Here is a 22,773-nt window from a genome sequence, read left to right on the forward strand (position 1 = left end):
TTTTAAAAAGGAAAAAATGCATACCATACTTTGGTATTTGAAGTAGTGAGATTGTAGACCCTGCATTGAATTGCCCTCTATCCTTCCAAAGCTTTTCCCAATGGACCAACTTTTCTTAAGCTCTGCTGCACTTGCCACTGCTGAGCTAATCCCACTACCTGCCAGGGGTTTGTGTAAAAACCTATGTAATGAGATAGACAGCATCAACATTAGAAATGTTAGTAAAATGTGTGTGGTCCACTAAAACAAGTCTTATCCTGTGGTTGTAAAATGCTCAAATATATACTGACAACATCTGAGATAAGCGTATCTAAATAAAACCCAGACCTCACATGTTAGTCAGCTGAGCAGATAATTTTGCCAAAACCCTGAATTCATAATTTTGTTTACCTCTTCTGGATTGTATCGTGTGTCAAACATGTTATATGTCATGTATACAGTTTTTTCCCAATGTTCCATCACTTACCTTGGCCTTTCTGTTTGAATTGTAGAATGTTTCCCCATACAGTGTGCTTCAGCTTCTACCTGAAGTGTTATCTCAGTCAACAGTTCCCTCAGTGACTCATAAATTCCTTCAAGAGTTGTGCATAATGTTCTCTCGGCAGTGTTTTGTTGAATATTATTACTCATAAATACTAAGAATGTTATAATAATGGAAATATGATATTCCAGTTGATCCCATATAGATTCTGAATTATTTGTACCATTGGGGTATGGCCAACTGTTCCTGTCTATAAAGTACTGAAATACTATAATATTCAGTGAAAAAGATCTGTAATCGTTTGCCTGCTTCCTTGATGTTCAGTTACTTCTCTGTTCTTTACATCACTTCCACTGTCCAACACTGTCAAAGTCAACAGTAATATCCATTGCACTAGTCCAATCATTCTCTTGCTCACTAGCAAGCAAGCAACGTCCAAGCTGTGTGTTTTAAACCTCAATGCTGTCATACTGCTTCAAGTCTTATTCATGTACCTCTCCCATCTCTGCCTCTCTTTGGTCACTCAGAACTAGAGCTGGGCGATATGAGATTTTTTCATATCACGATATGTTTTTTTCATTTCAGGCGATAACGATATCTATCACGATATAAGCCAAATAACTATATTTGTAAGATTTAAATGTGCCGTTGCTCACAAGTAAAATGTGAAATAATCAGCAGCTTGTTTTTATTTAAATATTTATTTCCCATAATAAATTCAACAGGGTAGATGTACTTAAGGAACATGACTTTTTCAGATAAATAAAGGCAAATATTGCAAACTACACAAAAGGCAGCTGCTAAAGCATAGGTGTCAAACTCTGGCCCGCGGGCCAAATTTGACCCGCAGCCAAATTACATTTGGCCCACGAAGCCATACCAAATTACTATCAGAGCTGGCTTACTGGTATTATACAGCTAATATATATATTGTTTAGTATTAAGCTTTGCTTGTTCCATATTCAGTTTTTCAGCAAAACTTGTTTGAGTCCATAAGAAAAGATTCATTCTTATATCTGGAGGAAGATTTTTTTTTTCAATAAATATTAACGTTAGCCCGCGACTTTGTTCCAGTTTTGAATTTTGGCCCACTGTGTATTTGAGTTTGACACCCCTGCACTAAAGCGTTTAAGTTTCAAAATAGAACAAACGAAACAGACTAAATTGTCAATTCCACTTAGAAACAAAATATTAATTCTAAAAATAAATCTTAGTTTGTTTTACAGAAGAACAGACAAAACTGACTAACTTTTGTCAATATCAAATAAACTGAGAACTAAAAGGAAATTCTCAATCTCTCCTTGTTGTATAGCTTAGCTTTTCAAACAGTTTTAACAGTTACTTTAGTCTGACAAAAGCCGAATGACGAATTAGCGCTTCCAGTCAGAGACTGAGGCTACGTCCACACGTACACGGGTATTTTTGAAAACGGAGATTTTCCGTTTTCGTTTTAAAAAATAATCCCGTCCACACATAAAGGCAGAAATGAAGGAATGCTATGAACATGCCAAAGCAGCAGGTGGCGCTAGATTCCTAACCGTGCAGAAATGTTGGCCAATCAGAAGTCTAGAAGCCTCGGTGGGAAAAAGTAAACAAAGCTGGGGCATAGAAGCAGAACCGAGTCGTATGTGTGGAGGGACAGTAACTGTGTGTATATGTAAGCATTTAAACACTGCAGAGAGTAGAATTAACAGTAACAGTATTGTAGAAATTCATTTCACAGAAACAATAACGTGGCGCACAGTGTGACGCATGCACCAGTTTATTGTATTTCCAGACTTGCTTTCGGCACATTTACAGTGCACGCTACTGTTTTTTGTCAGACTTGAAATAGCCGAAATACCTTCACACTACGGAACTTCTATGGCTCTTCCGTTCGACAATCTCTCCGGCGTTGGAACCATCATCTGTTTTCTCTTCGGTCACGCTCGGTTGATTTTTCTAGTCGGCACACTCATTTCCTCCATTACCCGCTGGCTCCATTACCCGCTGGCTGCTTCCCAAACAAACACACGTGCGGCTTGGCACTTGTGCTGTACGTAACAAGTCACGCGACGTGACGCTGCGGCTGTGATTGGTTCGGCTCTGCGCTACTTAATTTGAATTGGCTGACCTTTTTTTTAATTTTTTTTTTTTTTTTTCAAGAGGACAAGAGCGGCGAGGTCTATCGCGATAGCTTAATTTCTCTATCGAGTAAAAGTTATATCGCGATACATATCGTTATCGTTCTATTGCCCAGCTCTACTCAGAACCCATCCAAGCCTCCATCGCCATCTTTACCACCACCAGCAGCTAGATTGTCCTAAATCCTATCACTGATTTGCTGTTCTGCTGTGATTGGTAATCAAAGTGTAATCGCCTATGTAATGGAGACCAGGGGTTCCATTACTCTAACCTGTATTTTTATTAATTTGATTCTTTGGCCTAGACCTGGGGTATAGAGTATGTTTGGGGAGTGTGATTGTGTGTACAGTGTCTATTTATGTCTGTCTCCACGTTGGGTGAGTGCTGACTGTTTGGCATATGTGTGGGGGTGGGAATGGATGTTCGTATCTGTGTGTGCCTGTTTGTCTGTGTCTATATGTCAGGTCGGGTATCAGACGCCACCTCTCCAGGGACATCTCAGGCCCTTCAAGGTATGGAGGCCTATCTCCCCTCACCACTCCCCCTGCCGGTGGCAGACACCTCAGACATTGGTGTGTTGGTAGTTCTTTGTGTCAGGGGCTGGGCGCTCAGGTATGCATCGGCTCACTCCCGGTGGCTGCTTGTCGGGGCCTGTCTCCTGTGGCTCAGGTCAACTCTGGCACAGCTGGCTGCCGGCGGAGCTCACGGGCACGTCACTGCAACCCCCCCTGGCTTCTGCTCCACGGCTGCTGGGTGAACCCTCATCTGGGCTCTCCTCAGCTCTTTCTGGGAGAGTGGCATGGTTGCCCCTCCATTGGTCTTCCTTGGACTCTTGCGCTCTGGGGGTCTCTGAATGTCTGGACCCTGGATCTCCTCCATACCTGCTTCATGCCCTGGGGGGACGGGGCTGTGGCTCCCCACACCGTCTAGCAGATTGTTACATGAAGGAACCTTTTGAATACAATAGCGCTCATGCTCCCAGGTGTACACACGGGTGCTCACACACACAAACTACACCATTTTTGGCTGCTACCTCAAAGCACACAGTGCAGTGCCAATTTTACGTGCTGCACAATAATATTCAGTATTTAGTATTTACTGTTATATACACATCGATTATTGTGATGATGTTGTTTATTATTCTTATTATTCTTTTTTGCTTGTTTTCTCTTTTTTTTCTTCTCAACAGGTAATCCAGGTGATTAATTAATGTATTTTTTGCCCCCTCACCTTTTTTTTTTTGTGCCCTTCATCACCGTTCCTCTTCCCTGCTGTTTTTCTTTCCCTCCCTCTCTTTCTTTCTCCCTTTCCTTTCCCCCACTCATGTCTGTCCCGTATGTAACAACCCAAAATAAAATAAACAAAGCTCAATCACATGGACCAATACAACAAGGCCGGGATGGTCCACTTGGTAAAGTAAATCCGTTGGGCCTCTTTCTTGGCTTTCAGACAATAATTCTGATGGCAAAAGAACCAAACAAGCGGCAAAAAAAAAAAAAAAAAAAAAAGATTCTTTGGTATTTAATGAGCTACAGGAAAACACACACACACACACACACACACACACACACGGCTTGGTGATTCTTTATTAGATTTATCAGGTTTGACATTTGGATTAGTATTTAAGTGACTGTTTGTGGAAGGTGAGGAGACAGAGGGGAACAGGCAATCCTACCTGTGTCAGGAAAGCGAACCTGAGTTAGAGCTGTTCACAATTTATTGTTTGTTTTGTAAACCTAAATTCTTTGTACATGTATTTAAGAGAAGTGTGTTCACAGCACTCATCTTTTCCTGGTCGCTTGCTTCGCAGGATGTGGAGCAAAAAAGTACAAGCAGCACAATCACCTGCTTATGAGCTTATGAGTAAGCCAATGTTCCAGGTTAGTGTAGTGTTTCTGTATAGGTGTTTCTAACCTATATATAAGAGATTGAAGTGTATATGTTATTGAATTATTTATAGGAACTGGTACTGATAAAAATCTATCTTCTGTGTAGGGATGGGTATCGTTTAGGTTTTATCCGATACCGGTGCCAAATCGGTACTTTTGAAACGGTGCCGGTGCTCAAACGGTGCTCAAACCGGTGCTTAAAGAATGGAGAACACAAAATTGGTCCAAAAACCTCTCATGTTCAGCTGTTTTTTGTAAAAATATAACAATGTTAGCCTTTTCTGCAGCTATGGGGCATATATGGTATCACTCTTGGCTGGAAGCAGTGCTTAAACAATGGAAAAAAACACAAACTTTGTCCAAAAACCTCTCATGTTTAACTGTTTTCCACTTTTTCTTTGGTCATTTTAGCCTTTTTAGCCAGGGTGAAGGGAGTATCTGCCATCAAACAAGAGGACAGCCGCATGTAGCTATGATGATGTTTGCTAGTTCACCTTACATGCATTAATGTAATAACGTGGTTAGCCTACTCAACGTAAATTAGCTACTCACGCAGAGAAGAACGGCTGCTGCTGCCACCATCATCCGTCATCATTTCTGCTACACTGGCAGGGTTAGGGGCCAGGACTCTCCTCTTCGTGTTTTTGGGGGATGTTGCATAACAGGCAACCCACCCGCAGTAGATGTGCTCGGTGTGAGGTCTCGCAGCAAGCTATCAAATACGGCGCATTTCTGGGCTTTTAAAAAAACGCTATGCGTCACCAGGTGTTTCATCGGATTTCAGGTGTTACCTCCTTTGACAGTATCACAGTATCAGCTTAAAGCACTTGTTGCAGGCTGCTGAGTTTGCATATTTTGCTGTGAAGTACAGCCAGACTTTTGACCGCTTCGCCTTGGACATTTTTAATCTGTAGCTCTGCTCTAACAGAACGTACGTACCTGGCCCCGCCTACTATCCTCGGAAACGTAAAATGATTGGCTAGAATCTAAAGTGTATCACAGCTCAGGAAAAAAAAGCACCGAAATAAAGCACCGAAATGTGCGCTGCTTTTCGGTCTGGTTACTACCGTTTATGTCAGAACCGGTGCCATCATGGCACCGGACACCGGTACCCATCCCTACTTCTGTGTGTGGTATTGTGGTTTGATGTTTGCTTCTGTGGATGTTTATTTTCTCATTTGGTTTGCTAACCCCAGACCCGGGGATATTACCTGCACATCTTAATCAGTAGAGAGTAAAAGGAAGCCAGTTGCATTTTAGAGTGGTTGGGTTCTTTGGTGTGTGTTGGTGCGTAAACGCATACTTTCCTTAATAAAGGATATTACGGACAGTTAATAGATACATTTTATTCCAGCTTCTTACCATTTTCTTTGAACCTACATGTCATTGCCGGTTAAACTGACAGCCAAATTGATTAAAAATAGATTATATTTAATTACAATAATCCTGTTCACTTCTTCTAAATTATCTCTATTTATTGAAATATTTATGTCCATATAAGTAAAGTCTGGCTACATAAACTTTACAAGCATTTCAGCAGTAGATTAAGCTGTCTCTCAGTCTGCTGGTTCGGGACCAGATGCTGCAGAACCTCCTTCCTGATGGAAGTAGTCTGAACAGTTTCTGGCTGGGGTGACTGGAGTCCTTGATGATCCTCCCCGCTTTCCTCAGGCTCACTTCCTGTAGATGTCCTGGAGGGAGGGAAGCTCTCCTCCAATTATCCGTTCAGAACACCGCACTACTCTCTGGAGAGCTTTGCGGTTGTAAGCGGTGCTGTTGTCGTAGCAGGTGGTGATGCATCCAGTGAGGATGTTCTCAATGGCACAGTGATAGAAGGTCCTGAGGATGCGGGGGCTCATGCCGAATCTTTTCAGTCTCCTGAGGAAGAAGAGGCGCTGCTGCGCCTTCTTCACTGTTTTGTTTATGTGTACTGACCACGTAAGATCCTCAGCCAGATGTACACCGAGGAACCGGAAGCTGCTCACTTTCTCCACAGCAGCGCCGTTGATGGTGATGGGGGTGTGTACTTCTCTGCACCTCCACTATCAACTCCTTTGTCTTTGCGACGTTGAGGGTGAGATGGTTGTCTTGACACCAGTGGGTCAGGGCGCTGACCTCCTCCCTGTAGGCCGTCTCATCACCGTTGGTGATAAGACCCACCACTGTAGTGTCATCTGCAAACTTCACAATGATGTTGGAGCTGTTAGTGGCTGTGCAGTCGTAGGTGTAGAGTGAGTACAGGAGAGGGCTCAGTACACGCCCCTGTGGAGCACCAGTGTTCAGTGTGACGGGGGATGAGGTGATGCTGCCCAGTCTGACCACTTGGCGTCTGTCAGACAGGAAGCTATGGATCCAGCTGCAGAGGGAGCTGCTCAGTCCTAGATCCTGCAGTTTCCTGTCCAGCTTCGAGGGAACGATGGTATTGAATATATATATATATAGCTGAGCTGTTTGGGCCAAACCAGCTCTACAGATTAGGGAGTTGGGAATTTCCTCAGATGGTAACATCCACCCAAAATATTAACAATCAAAGGCTATAGAAACTGTCCTAGTTTTAGAGTAGATAATTTATGTGATGATTGCCAAATCAGGAATGCCTGCCTGAAAGTTAAGTGGCCCATTGAAAACGCTCCCAAAGAGCACTCTCACACTGCCTGCAAATCTTACTTTCTCAATGAACAACTCACCCTTTTATTTCTTATAAAACACTGTACATCTTTCACCAAGTAAACGAGCACAATAATCTTGACAGAAATGCTAAATCTGTATTTTATATTTCACCTTTTCTGTGCTGCTTTAGAATTCACTTAACTATCTATAGCAACATTGCGTATGAGATATAAAACTCCACATAGAAGAAACTTTTATTTTCCCTTTCATAAAGTGGCTTATACACAGCATTAGAATCTTGTGTTTTAATGATTAGATACAGTTGCAATATAAATATATGTTGTTTCAAAGAAATGTCACCTTTGTATAATGCGTTTCCCCCTAAAAACTAAACCTGACAATCTGGTAAAACTATATAATTTAGAGTAATGATAGTGAGGAAACAGATGAAACAAAAGTAGGTTAACCTAGCCGTAGTATTTAGCATAAAGAAATGAAACCTCATTTGTTGCTGCCTTACTCAGGTACACACTCCACTGAAAACTTAAAATAAACAAAAAGTTGCTTTCTTTGTTAGTGAATGCAAAATGCTCATCCAAAAATAGCAGCTCGCTGCATGTGCCGTTGTCTTTCTAATAATTTGTTTGGCAATAACGTTTTTTAAGAAGTCATTTTAATTGCAACATAATCAGATTAACTTGCCTCTGTAATTGGTTTGGTCAGCTTGATGTTCGTGGGTCAAAAATAAATTGTCTTTGTAGAAAAACTCATTTCAAAACTAAGTGAAGAGTTGTGTAAACAAGATTGTGTAAAAGCAATCACATAAAGAGCTTTAACAAACTGTGTTTGGCAGCAGTGGCATTCAACTGCATGTAAACATAACTTAATCATAAGCCAATAGAATCATTTGGGATATGAAAATAAAAAGCAATTACAATGATGGCAGTTTTAAGTTTTCTCATACTTTTGATTATCCAATATATCACACATTTGGACTGTATAGTCTCCCATTACTCATTAAATGCATGAAACAAATTTGAGCTACTGCTTCCTTTTATATTAGAAATTTACAGCGAATAATATTTTCAACCCCACAGCGTATACGCTGCTACAAATATGACACTATATGGTCATCTTATTTCCTACTCAGAAACAAAGTCCGGTCATGCTTAGTGATTCTGTCGTCATTATTAGTAACGCAGGGCAGTATTTTATATTTGGGTAAACACAATGGATGCAATAACAGTAAGAAAATCTACAAACAAGCATAAACCATAAATAAAATGCCATTATGATTAAAGAAGTATAATTCTAAACACAGAAAGGTGATGCAGACGAGCTTCCCCAAAATAAAACATGGGGATGGTCTCCTAAATATTTGATAAACCAGAATATGTGGATATAGTGATGAAGGGAGGAAACAGTGATTATTGACAGAGGAAATGAGCTACATAAGGAAATGTTTTCTTGCTTTCCCAGGGGACACATTTCAATATAAAACATGCCAAGGGCCAGTACAAAATAGATAAATAAATCATAGAAAATTAATATATCACACAGAATGAATAAACTGTACAGTTGTTGGTGATTAAACAGTCTTCAGCTGACAAAAGAGACAGCTTATAAAGAGATTTTTTTGAGGGGGGAGGGGTTACGGTTAATTTATATTATTAACTTTCAAATGTACTAGTTTAATATTGCTCATACGTCTTCTCTGTACCATCGGCAGTTGGGGGTGTTGTGTGCTGTAACAGCCATCATGGTATGCTTGTCATAAATGAGTCAGGCAACTGCTTGTCCAAGAATTTCTGATTTACTTACATGTATTCTTTTCTTCCAAGAATTTGTTTTATTAACTCCTTGATACATTTTTGCAGAATTTAGTCGTAATGTAAAAAATAAACTAATACAAGCTGATTATTTCTGAAGATGGGGAAACTTTGACACTTATTTCTTTTTAGTTATTTACCCATTCAAAATGTAATTTATAGCAAAACACCCCCATCCCCCAAACGTGACAGGCTGGTCCTGACTAGGAAAAAAATAAAGTAGTGTAGCTACTGCAGACAAAAGACAGAAAGAGAGTGTGTGTGTGCGAGAGAGGGAGAGAGCGAGAGATGTGGCAAGCAACTTGAGCCAGCTGTAATGGGACTCAATTCACCAGCCTAACTATGCCTCTTCTTAATACCACTGCCGGCTGATCCTCAATAGCGCAGCTTGAGGAAATTATCCACTGACCCAGTACCCTTGATATATCGTTTCCTTTTACTTGAGAATCCATACACTATTACTCGTCTGCCTCAGTGTCAGAGAAGCAGTAGTGGGATATAGGGACACTTACTAAGGGGGTTCTCAATGCAGCATAAGCAGCGTAAATAGCAACAGTGATTCAGTAAGGATCAGTGGTAGCCTTGTGCACTTAAATATTGAACAGAGGGGGGAAATTAATCTATTCACTTTCATGCATTATTTAAAGGAAGAAAAAAGGGAATTGTATCCATAGAGTTTCTGTTCTGTTCTGCAAAGTGAGAGGACAGAGAGCTTTGGAATTATGAGGTTCCATTAGTGGCGCGAGCCGTTTGGAGAGCTCTGCATTTCCACTTCCTGCCCAGTGTTATTGACGAGCAGTACAGTTCATTTTTATAGCTTGTCCAGGCTGATGCTCTAAAGGTCCATTAGATTCTAGATTACGATGACTGCTTTCTTTTGATTTAATTCTTTACTCGTTTTAGCAATGATGTCTTTTGAAACTGTGACTGACTTATGAAGGCAACAGCTACATGCCCATACTCAAATATTAATATTAAAAGGTTGGGGATGGCTAAATCTGCTTTTATGGCTAACTGCTGCACTTGCATTAGACTTTGGTCAGTACATAATCCCCCTGTGGTATATAAAAACAGAACTCAGCAGGTGGTGCAAGGAAGAAAGCAGCTGCATAAAGCATTAAGACTTCCATGACAACACAGAGCGGAATGCTAATGGAGAACTAAGCGTGGATATGTCTGTGTCATGTGCTGCTCAACGTTGTATGACGATTATTAGTTTGCTTGCAAATGCCCACTCTTAAGGGACCAGTCAGTATACAAGGGTTATACTTGTTTCTCTAAGTGCTCTTAATTTCTCAGCCTTTCTATTGCACAATCACAATAAACATCAATATACTTCAATTAATATCCATAGCCTTATACAAAGTCAAGTGAAGTTACATGAGGTCAGTGCTGAGCACACATATCTTTCTTCTGGTAGCTTTAGCGCACTGCCAGGGGTCAGAATAAGTGGAATAGATGCTTTTACCTTCATGTTCATTCTTATCTCAATGCATCACATACTTGCAGCTTGTTAGATTTAGATACCACAAATAACTTGTTTAACCTTAGAAATGACTGCTTCTTAAAATATACCCATTCATAATCTTAAACCTGCACAATTTTAAAAAGCTACAACTTAATCATGATGAAAATCAGGGTCCCTACATATATGTATCATATGTGACTAAATGGGAATGAGAGACACATCACCTAAATGCATTCATAGGCCAGCACTCAGCTGCAAAAGTAATAGTGGGAGAAAGAGGACCTGCTAAACTCTGCAGGAATTGGCCATGATTGTTTGGTTGACATGGTTAAAAAAAACTGTCCTGACAGCTCAAGGTTTTATGTGCTGTCTGACCACTCAACAATCTGTTGGAATACCGAATACCCATTATCTGGGCCAATTTGAGCAAATAACCAGTCTTAACCGTTGGCACATATTGAAGACCCGTGGTTTAGGTACCGGTACACCAGCTGACTGATGAAAAGAATGATTACAGCCTGGATGTCTCTATGATACTGTGTGCTGTGTCTTGCACTTCAAAGGAACTGTAATTTATTTATTTTGGAGTGTCCAAGGATCTCACCTGTTTTCATTTGTTTTTCCACCTTTCCCAACCAGGATTTCTACTTTAATCTTAAAGTCTCCTTATAGTAGCAGTTGTTCTCATTTGGAGATGCTGGCTAATCAATCTTATCACTAATGAGGCTGACTTGACCATCTGCAGGAATCAGCTGAAACAGTCGCTCTGCTCAGTTCATGCTTGGCTCCACTATAGTTATCAGTGTGTTTGTAATTGCAAAGCCAACACCTTGAAGTCTGTCATCCTCTGAACTCTTTCCACAGGAAGTCTTAAATGCTGTCACCTTGTTGTCAGGGCATGCTTCTTGTTTGGCAACATCTTATAAAGATGTGAAAATAATTACATTTTCAACTGGCATTTCAATAAATCTAATTAATTTTTGTGAAGCAAGAAATGCTTTAATTGGCCCTACATTAAACTAGCGCAGCTGGCTGGGTTGTTTAAAATATTAACTTATACATCGCTGGACTGTCTGTTTGCTGCATGAAATTATTTTCCATCTTTTCTCGAAGAAAAACTTTGAATTGTTTCGGACAATGTCTAGAATTTGCTGCAAACACTATAGTGCATCTGTAGCTTGTGCATAATTGTATGCTGCAATTTAATGTGATATGTCTGTGCCCCTTGTCACACATGGTCATGGTATGTATGCAATGTACAAAGATCAACTTGTGGAGTATTACATTAAAAAATATAACTTGTTGATACTTGTTGTTTCTCTTGGGACCAATAAGGAGGGCTTTGTTCCCAGATTAAATGGTGCGTGCCTAAATAATCCATCCTAATTATAGCTAGCTTTTTGGAGCTCTTTGCAATGCCCTACTCAGTAACCTAATCACACACACTAATTTCAAGCAAAGTAGACCTCTGTTATCAGGACTCGGGGTTCAGTGTCCTTTCCAAGGCCAGAAATCAACCAGGCAACCTCGCATGATATGGTGGAGACCCCCCCTCTACCACCTTTACTTACTCCAGGCTAGCATTTTCGAATGTCCCTCTCCACTATCTGACACACCCACAAGATAGTTTACAAAAGCACACACACCTGCATTATACTCAGCCAATTTGCAGCCCAGTAGTTCTCCAGATTGTGTTTTCAGCAAAGTCCAATTGGCGCCTTTCCAAAGCACTATTGAGCATATTCCCTGTCTTTTTTTGCTTTGTCGTCCTATCAAGATATTTCCCCTGATGGCTAGCCTGTTGCAGGTGGAAGAGAGAGAATTGTGTCTGGATAATGAACTCACATCTTCCTCCTTTTTTTCCCTCCCAAACACCCTAGAAGCTCCAGCAGTGGTTTATCCATGGTCCCTTACCTATATGATCATCAACAGGCTTAAAGATGATGTTTAATTTATGGAAAAGCTTCCAATATTTCTTTTTGGGGGGAGGGGGGGATCAGCAATGTTCTACAGATGATAATTAATTTATTGAAATTTAGCTGCACAATGAATCAGACAGTCCAAGAGGAGGACAAAGATAGATAGAAAGGGAATTAAGGCTGGGTAGGTTGTTAAAATGGGTGAGCAGAATAATCAATAACAGTTAGGGGAGTGTGTGTTGTGTCAATCTAACAGCTTGTTCTTGTTCTACGGGGACAAACCCCAGACGTGAAAACTGCTCGGTAGAGCCAGAGCCAGATTGACGTTCCACTTTATTGAGATTTAGTGGGTCTGCATGGATTTGAATGATCCTCAGCATAGTCTGTCAGTTGTCATGATAATGAATGGAAGATGACAGGTTCAGTGCCAACCATTCTCACTTTGCTGCTCACTGTTGAAGGCGGCCAAACGTTATGACAAGGGCAGCCAAGGGATCTAAATATGACAATATCGGTGGGCCACAACCATGGTTAGAAAAGAAAGAATGATCACTCCTTAGCACATATGATGTCACACTGTATCTGGATGGACTCTTGACATTTTTAAATAGTATCTCAAAGTTATTCCTCAGATACAAAAAAATAAATAAATCGAGCCAAAAACATAACTGATTAATTACTAATTACTTTATTTGCTGAATACATTAATTCACTTTGAATTCACTGGCAAAAGTAGCAAGTTGCTTAGTTATAGTCATTTAACACAAGAAGGAATAATGACAGTCAATTAATTTACTCAGATGAGTTTGCATCTATGATTACAACTACCTGCCAATATCCGGTGTTGAATGCTGTGATCCACAAGTTTGACAAGAGCTGGATTAGAGAGTAAATGTTCTTAATTTAATTGATCCACAGTTTGTGTGAAATGACCTGGAAAATGTGCTTTTATGATCTGAAAACATAAATAAGACAATAAAAATATAAATTGCTGCCATCCTCTGAACTGACTTTGCAAATTCTGACTTCTAACATTTCCTTTGTGGCTCTCAATCGTATGGCGGTTCATTACCCAGAAGTCACAGAAATGTTGACACTCCCTGGTCTAATGTGTGGCAGTCAAATATGCTGTAGTACTCTTACCATCTCATAGCATGTTGGCTAAGAGGCAATTGTTTATTCAACATATATCTCCACTATTTTAAATAATTTTCAACTTTTCTTGATTTGTTTTATTCATTTTTTTTTAATTCTGGCTAAGGCAAGAAGGTAGCCTTGAAACTCAGAGAGGTAATCTCAAAAACTTTAGCTATCATCCGACAATAAATGAGCTTTTTCGAAATGTCTCTGCATTCATAAAAGAGGACAGGAAGTCTTGGCCTGGATATCTGCTGCAGCAGTGATCCCTGGAGTAGAGGATAACTCAGTAGATGGTGTCTACACCCTACATGCAAAATTTGTCTTTACTTAATCGAAATACATGTTTTTAACTTAACTTATAAAAGGTTTTAAGTTTTCTTCACTTTACTTACCTGTACTCTTTACCCACATAGACATTCAATTTAATAATTTATTCTTGTTTTTCTCACAAAAAAAGAATTTTTAAGTTCAAACCCTTAATTTTATCATCTTGTGATAATTCTTTCAGTTAAAGCTATGTCATGTTTAGGACTGGATTTTTGTAGCTGTGTAAGAATAGTTGTAGTCCTGTAGTTAAGAAGCTCTTCTCTGGTGTAAGAATATCCAGAGGAGTGCCCAGACACACAAGTTATGCACAAAAACAAAACAGAAGTAACGCACTGAAGCACCAGGGCATCCATACGCGGCGCCATCTTGGACTGCAAGATGTGATGTAGTCTTAATGCTTTTGAAGTATTAGTTAAAAGAAGGTCACCATGAAGGAAACGCTTGAAATGTTTTACTCACAATTAGTGTCCGTGTTGATGTTTGTGTTAACTATCAATAAAAATCAGTCTTAGTCTAACAGCCTGGTGAGATATTGTTAATTTCCCAACTCTGGGAGTAATAAATGCTCTCCTATCTTGTCTTTGTCTCACAAAATGTAAACACCGTGTACAAATACTCCCTTCTTAAACAACAAATTTATAATGAAAATTAATAATAAATGTGTTTTAAATTATTAATGTGTGACTTATCTTCTTTAAATACTGGAAATTCACAATGAACATGTTAAATCCTTTACTTAGGTTCTGAGATAGCAACAAAATCAAAAATGTGTTTTGTGTAATTGTATTACCACAATTAATTCACTAACACCTAATGAATATACCTGGATCTGTGAGTTAAAATAGGGAAAAAACACAGGAACGAAATCTGGATTTGTTCAAATAAATGCTGACTCTTACCTCTACTCTTACTTTACTGTTACCTCTTCTACAGTCAGTGACTTTTCATGACAAGTTTCAAGTTTTCTGTCTGATTACAAAAACATGACTTGTGAATCTATGGTGAGTCTTTTCTGATCTGATACCACACAAATACAAACAGATGTCATGATCCTGGTTGTCGTGAGAGCTTTACCGTCCTACATTTTGTAGATACCATAACAAAAACTATGTTCGTTCTATCAGTTACTTCCAGTTAAAGGAATCATTGTAGCAATCAGCATATTGCATCATTAGCATGAAAACAAGCATGAGATATTTTTTTAAAAATACTCGTAACAATAAGGTGTTTGTATTATTTCACTTTTGAAAATGATCATTAATTTTTGACTTCTTAAAAAAATAATAAAGCTTTGTATGTATTTGAACTGTTTTAAACATTTATGTTTTTGGTAGGAAAGAATCAACTTGAAACTGTGTGTTTTTATAAAGTGTCAGGGCGACATAACATGTGCACTAACATTGTTTTAGTTTGTGCTTTTTTACAGATTTGTTAACATGTGAGAAACCGATAATTAAGAACAAAACATTAACAAATATAATCAAATTTCTTTTAAATCGAAATCTTGTATGAAGCATTTCAAGTAAGACATTTTTAAGGTCTCAAGATCGGTGGGTTGCTGTCACCATGATAATGCTGAAGACAAGTAACTGAGGATGACATGTTATCCTTTGTTGCAAATTATTTCTAAAGGGTGCTGTGAATCTTTTTTGAAATGTTATGACTAGTCTGAGTATTGCTCTGCCTGGCAAACCTTCTTCTTAACTGTCCTGAAGTAAAGTGCTACCACAATCACAGCATTTCAGTGCAGCGAATACTTCAAAAGTCCCAGTTTAATAACAAGTTTGTAAACGTGTTGTTTGTCAGATAATTTCAGTGCTCGTCTCTTCAAATGCCCATTGGCTTCCTCACTGGAATATGTGACTTTTCCAGAGACATCATCTGCTGAAAAGCTGTCTGTAATGCTGACAGGCTCAGTATTGCGATATGAATAAGCAAACAGTTACACGGGATGCTTTATACATACTGAGTTTTATTTCAAATCCAATTGATGCACATAGACACAAAGAGATGAGAGGAAGAGATGATTCAGTCTGGTGCTCACTGGGCCATTGTCACTGCCACAGTGGGGAATATTACTCCGTAGTCAGGCTTAACATCTGACCAAATCTATCTCTGTCTGCAGCTCCTCTCTCTCTCTCCCTCTCTCTCTCCCTCTCTCTCTCTCTCTCTCTCTCTCCCTCTCTCTCTCTCTCTCTCTCTCTCTCTTGTTTTTGCTTTGAAAAGGTGTTTCTGAGAAAACGCCTCATGTTACAATCGTATTATTGCATGAGTATATCAGCCCTTATTTTGTGTATTGATATATGTTAAATTGTCAATATGACAAAGGAGGAATCCATCTTAAACAACCTAATACAGAGCAAAAATAATTCAATATGTGCTGAAGCTCTTGCACATTATTAAAATAAAATACAGGATTTATCAAGTCCAGAATAATACATAAAATAAACATAATGAAACTGCTTTATCAATGAACAGTGGTTAAGTAATGGCCCAATAAGAAATCTGAATTCAACAAGTCTACCTGAGTAATATAATGGTTACTCAGAAAGAAGCTAATACTGCCAGCGCGTCTACTGTGCCTCTTATATAATGGTAGCTGGGGTAGGCTCCAGCCTCCACTGGATATGCAGTTAAAGGAATGAATTGGTGGAGATGGAAAATCAGAATGTCAAGGTCAAAATGACCTCTCTGCAACGAAAAACAAGTCTGTTTGTTTTTTTAATCCAGCATTTCTGTATGCTGTTATATATATTCTTGAAAACATCCATCCATCCATACCCCGACCACATTTCAGACACACTGCCTTACACTCTCGTTTATTAGCATAGTTAAAACTGATTCGCAAACTGACAAGCTGAAACAGAACAATACAGAAATAAAAGCAATATAATGTAAAACACAAACTATAAAGTAAAATATAATAAAATATGACTAACCTAACACAATTCAAGATTCAGGGTTCATTTCATAAAATAAGAGCAATGAATAAAATTAATAAAATACAGAAATGCTTTAATGTTTAAATGTGATCTGTTCACTGTGAGTTCAGCTCAGTGTGGAAGTCTCTACTGGGGACTGTTTCACCATTTGTGCGCACCTCCTCTGCTCCCCACGGAGATAAAGTGAAGAAGATACAGGTGATGATGATCCTTGAACTGATTACAACTCATTACATTACTTTAAGTGCAATAAAATTTTATTTTAGTTTTCACAAAGGAGCTGTCCAATGTGTCCAGGCACTATGGAATTTAATTTTATTTTGTTTTTCCATGACTTTTTCTCTGCTCTGACCCACACAGACAACAACTTCTATTTTTGTACTCTGGCGTTTCCTCTCCCGCTTTAATGAAATTCAGCATGTCTCACTTCATTCACCAGGAAAACTTGGTGGATGAGCAAGTGTGGCTGGAGCTGATTGGTGAAGGAAGGACCATATTGCATACTTATGTATAATAATCTGTAAATGAAAATATGATTGTTTTTTCAAATTTATGTATTTTTTGCATCAACATAGATTCATTTGAGGGGCTTGAGTTGTTTGTAGTTGTGTGTTTCATTAGGAGAAAACAATTAATGCAGACAAGGATACAAGCTGTACATTTTTTACACTTATCACAGTTATTTGCTAATTCCTGGGTGTGATTTAGACTTGGCGTGATGATTACATTTAGGTTAAAGTCCTCATTGTTGTCTGTGGTCAGTTATGAATAGATTGGGTGTATATCCTTTAACATTAAAAATGGTTTTATTTAATTCTAGTTATACTGGAAAGGGAATTCACCTTCACATTGATGTTAGATTTTATGCTAAACACCAGCCTGATTGAATTTATGAACACAGTTTTTTTTTGTGTAAAGCCTTAAACTTGTGTTATCCAAGGACTGCTGATGTGAAACTTTTAAAACTGCACAGGTTGCAGTGTTTTAGTGAGTGGGAGTTCAAACAGCACAAAAGCACACAGAAGACAGGCACTCTGGATGAGATAATGACCGTGCCCTGGATCCATAAACAGCTCAAATCTATTATCAGGAATCTACATGAGTGCTGTCAGTATAGTAGTGAATGATATGTGACCAAGAGACAATATCAGTGAAACCTGGTAAATATAAAGTGAATGTAATATTTGTCAATGTTATATTAAAGTGAACTGTTCTCATTTCGCTGGAAACTTGCCCACAACATTCACAGACCCCTAGGGACTAAACAAAAACACAGTGTGAGATGAACACGCTCAAACGGGCCACTTTACTGTGACACAAAGACAGCTCTTGAGTCTTTCTGAGTCCTTTCCAGAAGCTGTAAGCTTTTCTTTTCTGTTTGCCCCTCTGGAGACGTTTTAAAATGATCGATTTTTACATTATTTTAATCCAGTGGACTGACGTGTTATTGGAAAGAGGAGTGATGGATATGGATGTGCAAGACTGGGCATTGATCACTGGGAGAAGGGAGGTCGGGTCGTTTCCCCGAGGATCCCCCTGACACGCACATACTTGCTCGCTGGTGGAGAGTGTTTATGCGCGTGAGCGCGAGCACGCATTAATTCGATGCGGTGCAGCTTTACCGAGAAGTTCATTTCCTATAAGAAATCTGTTGCCGCCGCATATTATTGTAACAAATGAATTTACCTGGTAGCTTTGGCACTGCATGCGTAAAGCAGCCGGTTTTGTGTTATATCCTCCTGATGACCAAACTCTCATCTGCAGATCTGATGCAAAGAAAATTGATTTTCCTCCCTGTAATAAGTGAGCTCCACTTGGAAAGCAGGTCTCTGTGCGGCTGTGTGCAGTTTGCAGCAAGTGGAGGATTAGGTGTGATGCTCATACGAGATCGCTGAGGATCAGCGCACGCAAGACGAAGTGAGAAAGCGTGCAGAGGTAAGCGCGTACTCGAGCTGTAAGCGTTTTTTTTCCCCTGGAACGCGCACAGACAGACAGCGCTGCTGGTGAGACGGCAGACCGAGGAGGGCAGGAGAGAAGAAGGACGCACAGCGCAGACGCGTAGAGACAAAGTTCTCCCACATCGAGTTCAAATATGGTGCCAACAAATATGTGCGCTACAATTTCATGAAAGTTGAAGAGACGCACACATGGATTTATGTGAGGCGCGTTAGTGTCGTGGAGCCAAAGAGATATCCAGTCATGATTTGGGTCGTGGTTTTACCATTTTTTATTTCGTGCGCATTCGGGAACAGGACCGTGGAGCAGGTGCCGTTTTTTCACGGCCATGTATTTGAGAACTCGTCCCCGGGCTGCAGGGTCAACGGACTGAGCGTCCCATTAAAGCGACTCAACTCGCAAAGGCTGTGCGGTGCCGGGGAACCCAGCTCCGCGGCAGCGCATCTCAAACTCCTGGGAGAGGGCAGCGAGAATTTCCGTGTCTTTGCGCACCACAAACGGGGACATATTCTACTGAAGACTTCCAGGGTTCTGGACAGAGAGGAGCGTGCCGAATATGCGCTAGGTCTCGGTTTGTGTTGTGGTCAATGCGCGGGACTCTCCCGGGAAGAGGAAGACATGTCTCCACTAGTGTCTGAGGTGGCGTCCATCAAGGTGGACGTTTTGGACACTAACGACCACCAGCCCACTTTCCCCGGAGACGATGTGAAACTGAGCCTCGATGATGCCACTGCGCTCCGCATGGCGATCTACACGGTCACCGCGCGGGACGATGACAGCGGCAAGAACGCCGAGCTCATCTACTTTGCTCTGCCCAGAAACGGGAGTTTCTACGTGGTGCCCAAAACTGGTGACATCCTCCTTGTCGACTCCATCCTCGGCCTGGGTGAACCTATTAAATTTGAAGTGTTTGCCCGGGACCGGGGGTGGCCACCTCGCACAAGCCAGGGCATAACAGTGGAAATAAATCCACGGCAGTGGCCCGTGGCGCCCTCACTAAATCCCCAACCGGGAAAAGGGAAACCGAAATCGCAAGAGAAAGTACCAGCGAGAAAGTCCAGGTCAGTACTGGAATCAGATAGCCCAGTTTTAATCAACGTGTCCGAGGATGCAGGGATCGGTTCAGTGGTGATGAACCTGAACCCGGTGAGGTTTCAGTCGGCCACGTTTGAGCTGGTTGAGCCCGACGTGGAGAGCTCACCGGTCAGCGTAAGTCGGGACACCGGGGACATAATCATAACCCGGAAACTGGACCGAGAGACTGAGCCTCTAGTGGAGATCACCGTCAGAGTGCAGGATAAAAGAGGTGAGCAAAAGGCGATGTGCACGTGTGTGAGTGAGCAGCCCGGTCTGTGGATGTGTGGCAGCGAGAGGAGGAGAGAGAGAGAGTGAGGCTGCAATTGGACAGGACGGTTTGTGTGCGTTCCTTTTGCTACAAGCAGTGCCAAAATCCTAATTTGGACTGACTCTTACTCTTCTATCTTGTGTTTCTTTTCACAATGTAACTTGGTGTATTTTGTCACTTCGTATTGCATGCGTAAATACGCACGAAGATAGTGTGCATTTGCCCAGAGCTTGTATTCAAGGAAGGAAAAGGAAACTGCGATGGAAATTGCTCGATTTAAGATGATTTTCGTTTTTTGATTTTAGATATTTGGAAAATTACTCTACTGTAGAGTAGTCTATCCGCTCGGACAGGTTTCCTGTTCCTTTGTTGTAGCAAATACTTAACCTTGCAACCTCAGTGTTCAGAAACAGTGAATGGATGTGAGGCCACCTGGAAATGCTAAGGTCGAATGGTGAAATGAGAAAAGTTCTAGCTTGCTGTGGGGAGTCTGACTGTAAGCAATGTCAAAGTGTCATGTGTTTACAATCGAGGTTAAACTGGGTGACATTCATCAGTGCTGATGATGATTCACGTGCTAAGATAAATCAAGGGCTCCATGAATGTGTCGTGTGCCAGCAGCGACATATGCTGGGATGTCAGGGGAGAAGCAAGTCGCGTAACGGCCATCGTACCAACAGGTTAATTATCACCTGCGGACAGAAAAGAGCAGATAGACTGAAAGTTAACAAGCAGCCAGATTCACATTAATAAATGCATATGCAAAGGGATGAAACACAGAACTGAATATTACACTCAGTGCTGTGGACCAGACTTCAGAGTGGAAAAATATTATCATATATTATATATAAAAAAAGTCTGATACTGAGTTTGCACATCTATCTGTGTGTATTTATCTTTCAGTCTGCCTTCATACATTTACTGGAAACACATTTGTTCCATTAAGACCAGTTAACAGCATTTGACTGGAGAAGAGACCCAATCAATGTGACCTGTTGGTGTTGGTAATGTGAGCTATCCTGATGCAGAAAATAAGCTGAGCCTGCTCCTAGCACACAGCGCTCATTTACACTGCCAGTAACGATCCACAATGCTGGCTATTTGTCAGAACAATTTCCTTTTGAAAACATCAAAACAGACACTCTGGTATCTGTCAATCTAGTATTTTAGTGCTAATTTACAGCTTTACAGCTATATGTGTGTGTGTGTGTGTGTGTGTGTGTGTGTGTGTGTGTGTGTGTGTGTGTGTGTGTGTGTGTGTGTGTCACGCATGCATAATGCTGTCATGTGTGCATTACAAACAATCATCTTCATGTTTAAATTGCATTGTCTAATGAATGCATATCCATACACATGAGTTGTGTGTATACCTCAGCCTTTCTCTGCAGGCATGAAGCGCAACTGCTACTTGGAAAAATATCAATTCATTGTTAAAACACAGAACAAGCTTCTTTTCATCCAGATTAAGTCAACCAAATGTTGATTAAAAACAAAAGATTAAAATAACAAGCAGGATTTAATCCAACATTCCACAATATTGACAATACTTACCTAATACTAATACTACAGGTCTTCTTCATGCTGCCAAACCACCTCTGACCCTGTGACAGTAACATGGGTTTGCTAGAGGTGTACTGTGGTGTCTGGCACTGGAAATTTGGCATCTGATCCTTTGGGTTCCATCAGTTGAAGAGTGAGGTACTGATTGAGTTAGTTCCAGTGAATCTCACCCTTCCTCGATCTGACTGAGGAAACACTGAGATATTGTTGGCTTCCTTTAGCTGGTCTTGAGCAGTTTTTTTTAGTTACATGGGCCAAGTTCTCCTGTGGGGGAGGCTTTTTCTGTTGGTCAGTGCCACTGGTGAGGCACGAGGAGAGGGTTTGGGCAAGGGGGTAGCAATATTTATGTCCATGGTACCAAAAACGTCACTGTACAATCTTTCATCAGTGCTAGTCCCTCCAGCTGGTGTATGTTCATGCATACACAGGGAGCATTTAGAAATTGCAGAAACAATACACTGCAAACTTCACAGAGTTGTGTTATCAAATGTCTTCACGCAACAATAGCTACAACTCAATAACTAATAATTAAAGAGTTTAACAGTACAGTGCCAGGAAATTTAGCTTAACCACCAGGGGTCTCCACTGGTCCTTGACATGAATTTGATCCCAAGACTTTACAAAAACATTAAAGCTATTTAAGGCATTTAAAAATGATTTCACCAATAAATTTCCCCTCAAATAAAGCAAAAAAGTATTTTCCCAAAAAAGTGATAAATGCTAATCAGCAAGAGACAACTGATATGGGAAAATATGACAACTGAGTCTTTAAGAGTAAACGTTAAAGTTGAATATTTTCTCTTTAACATTTTGAACAATCCTCGCACATTTGATATTCAGTTCAACAAAAAAGTAAATGTAATGTCATGTAGTAAAACTTAGGTTTCAGATAGATAGACAGGAGTCTTGACATTAACCTTTAGTGCATTGTATATAACGTTTTAAGTTAAAGAGAAATAATCACTTTAACTGTCTGATGAAATTAGTTAGTAGCTGATGTTTCCTCCCCTACAGGCTGTCAAAAGTTAAACTAGTTCCATCTTTCTTGATAGGCAACTAGAAGACGTTATTATTATTTTCACAAATTAGCAGGCATCAAACAGACACATATAGGACACAGTTTGCAAAAAAACCCCTCAAACAACTCTTGTCAAGAATGAATTGGTGGAGGGAGAATGAAACA

The 22,773-nt window shown here is 40.2% G+C and overlaps 1 protein-coding gene across 1 annotated transcript in view; it reads left to right on the forward strand.

The window, feature by feature from the left end:
* The first annotated feature begins 18,406 nt into the window (after positions 1-18,406).
* Positions 18,407-22,773, forward strand: part of LOC113026743 (neural-cadherin) — a 337,047-nt gene continuing 332,680 nt past the window's right edge. The window contains exon 1 of the mRNA XM_026175859.2: positions 18,407-19,991. Within this exon, the coding sequence (XP_026031644.2) occupies positions 18,854-19,991 (1,138 nt within the window). The 5' untranslated portion in view covers positions 18,407-18,853. The remainder of the gene's footprint in view (positions 19,992-22,773) is intronic.

Source organism: Astatotilapia calliptera, chromosome 1, assembly GCF_964374335.1.
Source record: "Astatotilapia calliptera chromosome 1, fAstCal68.1, whole genome shotgun sequence".
In the NCBI taxonomy this organism is placed as follows: domain Eukaryota; kingdom Metazoa; phylum Chordata; class Actinopteri; order Cichliformes; family Cichlidae; genus Astatotilapia; species Astatotilapia calliptera.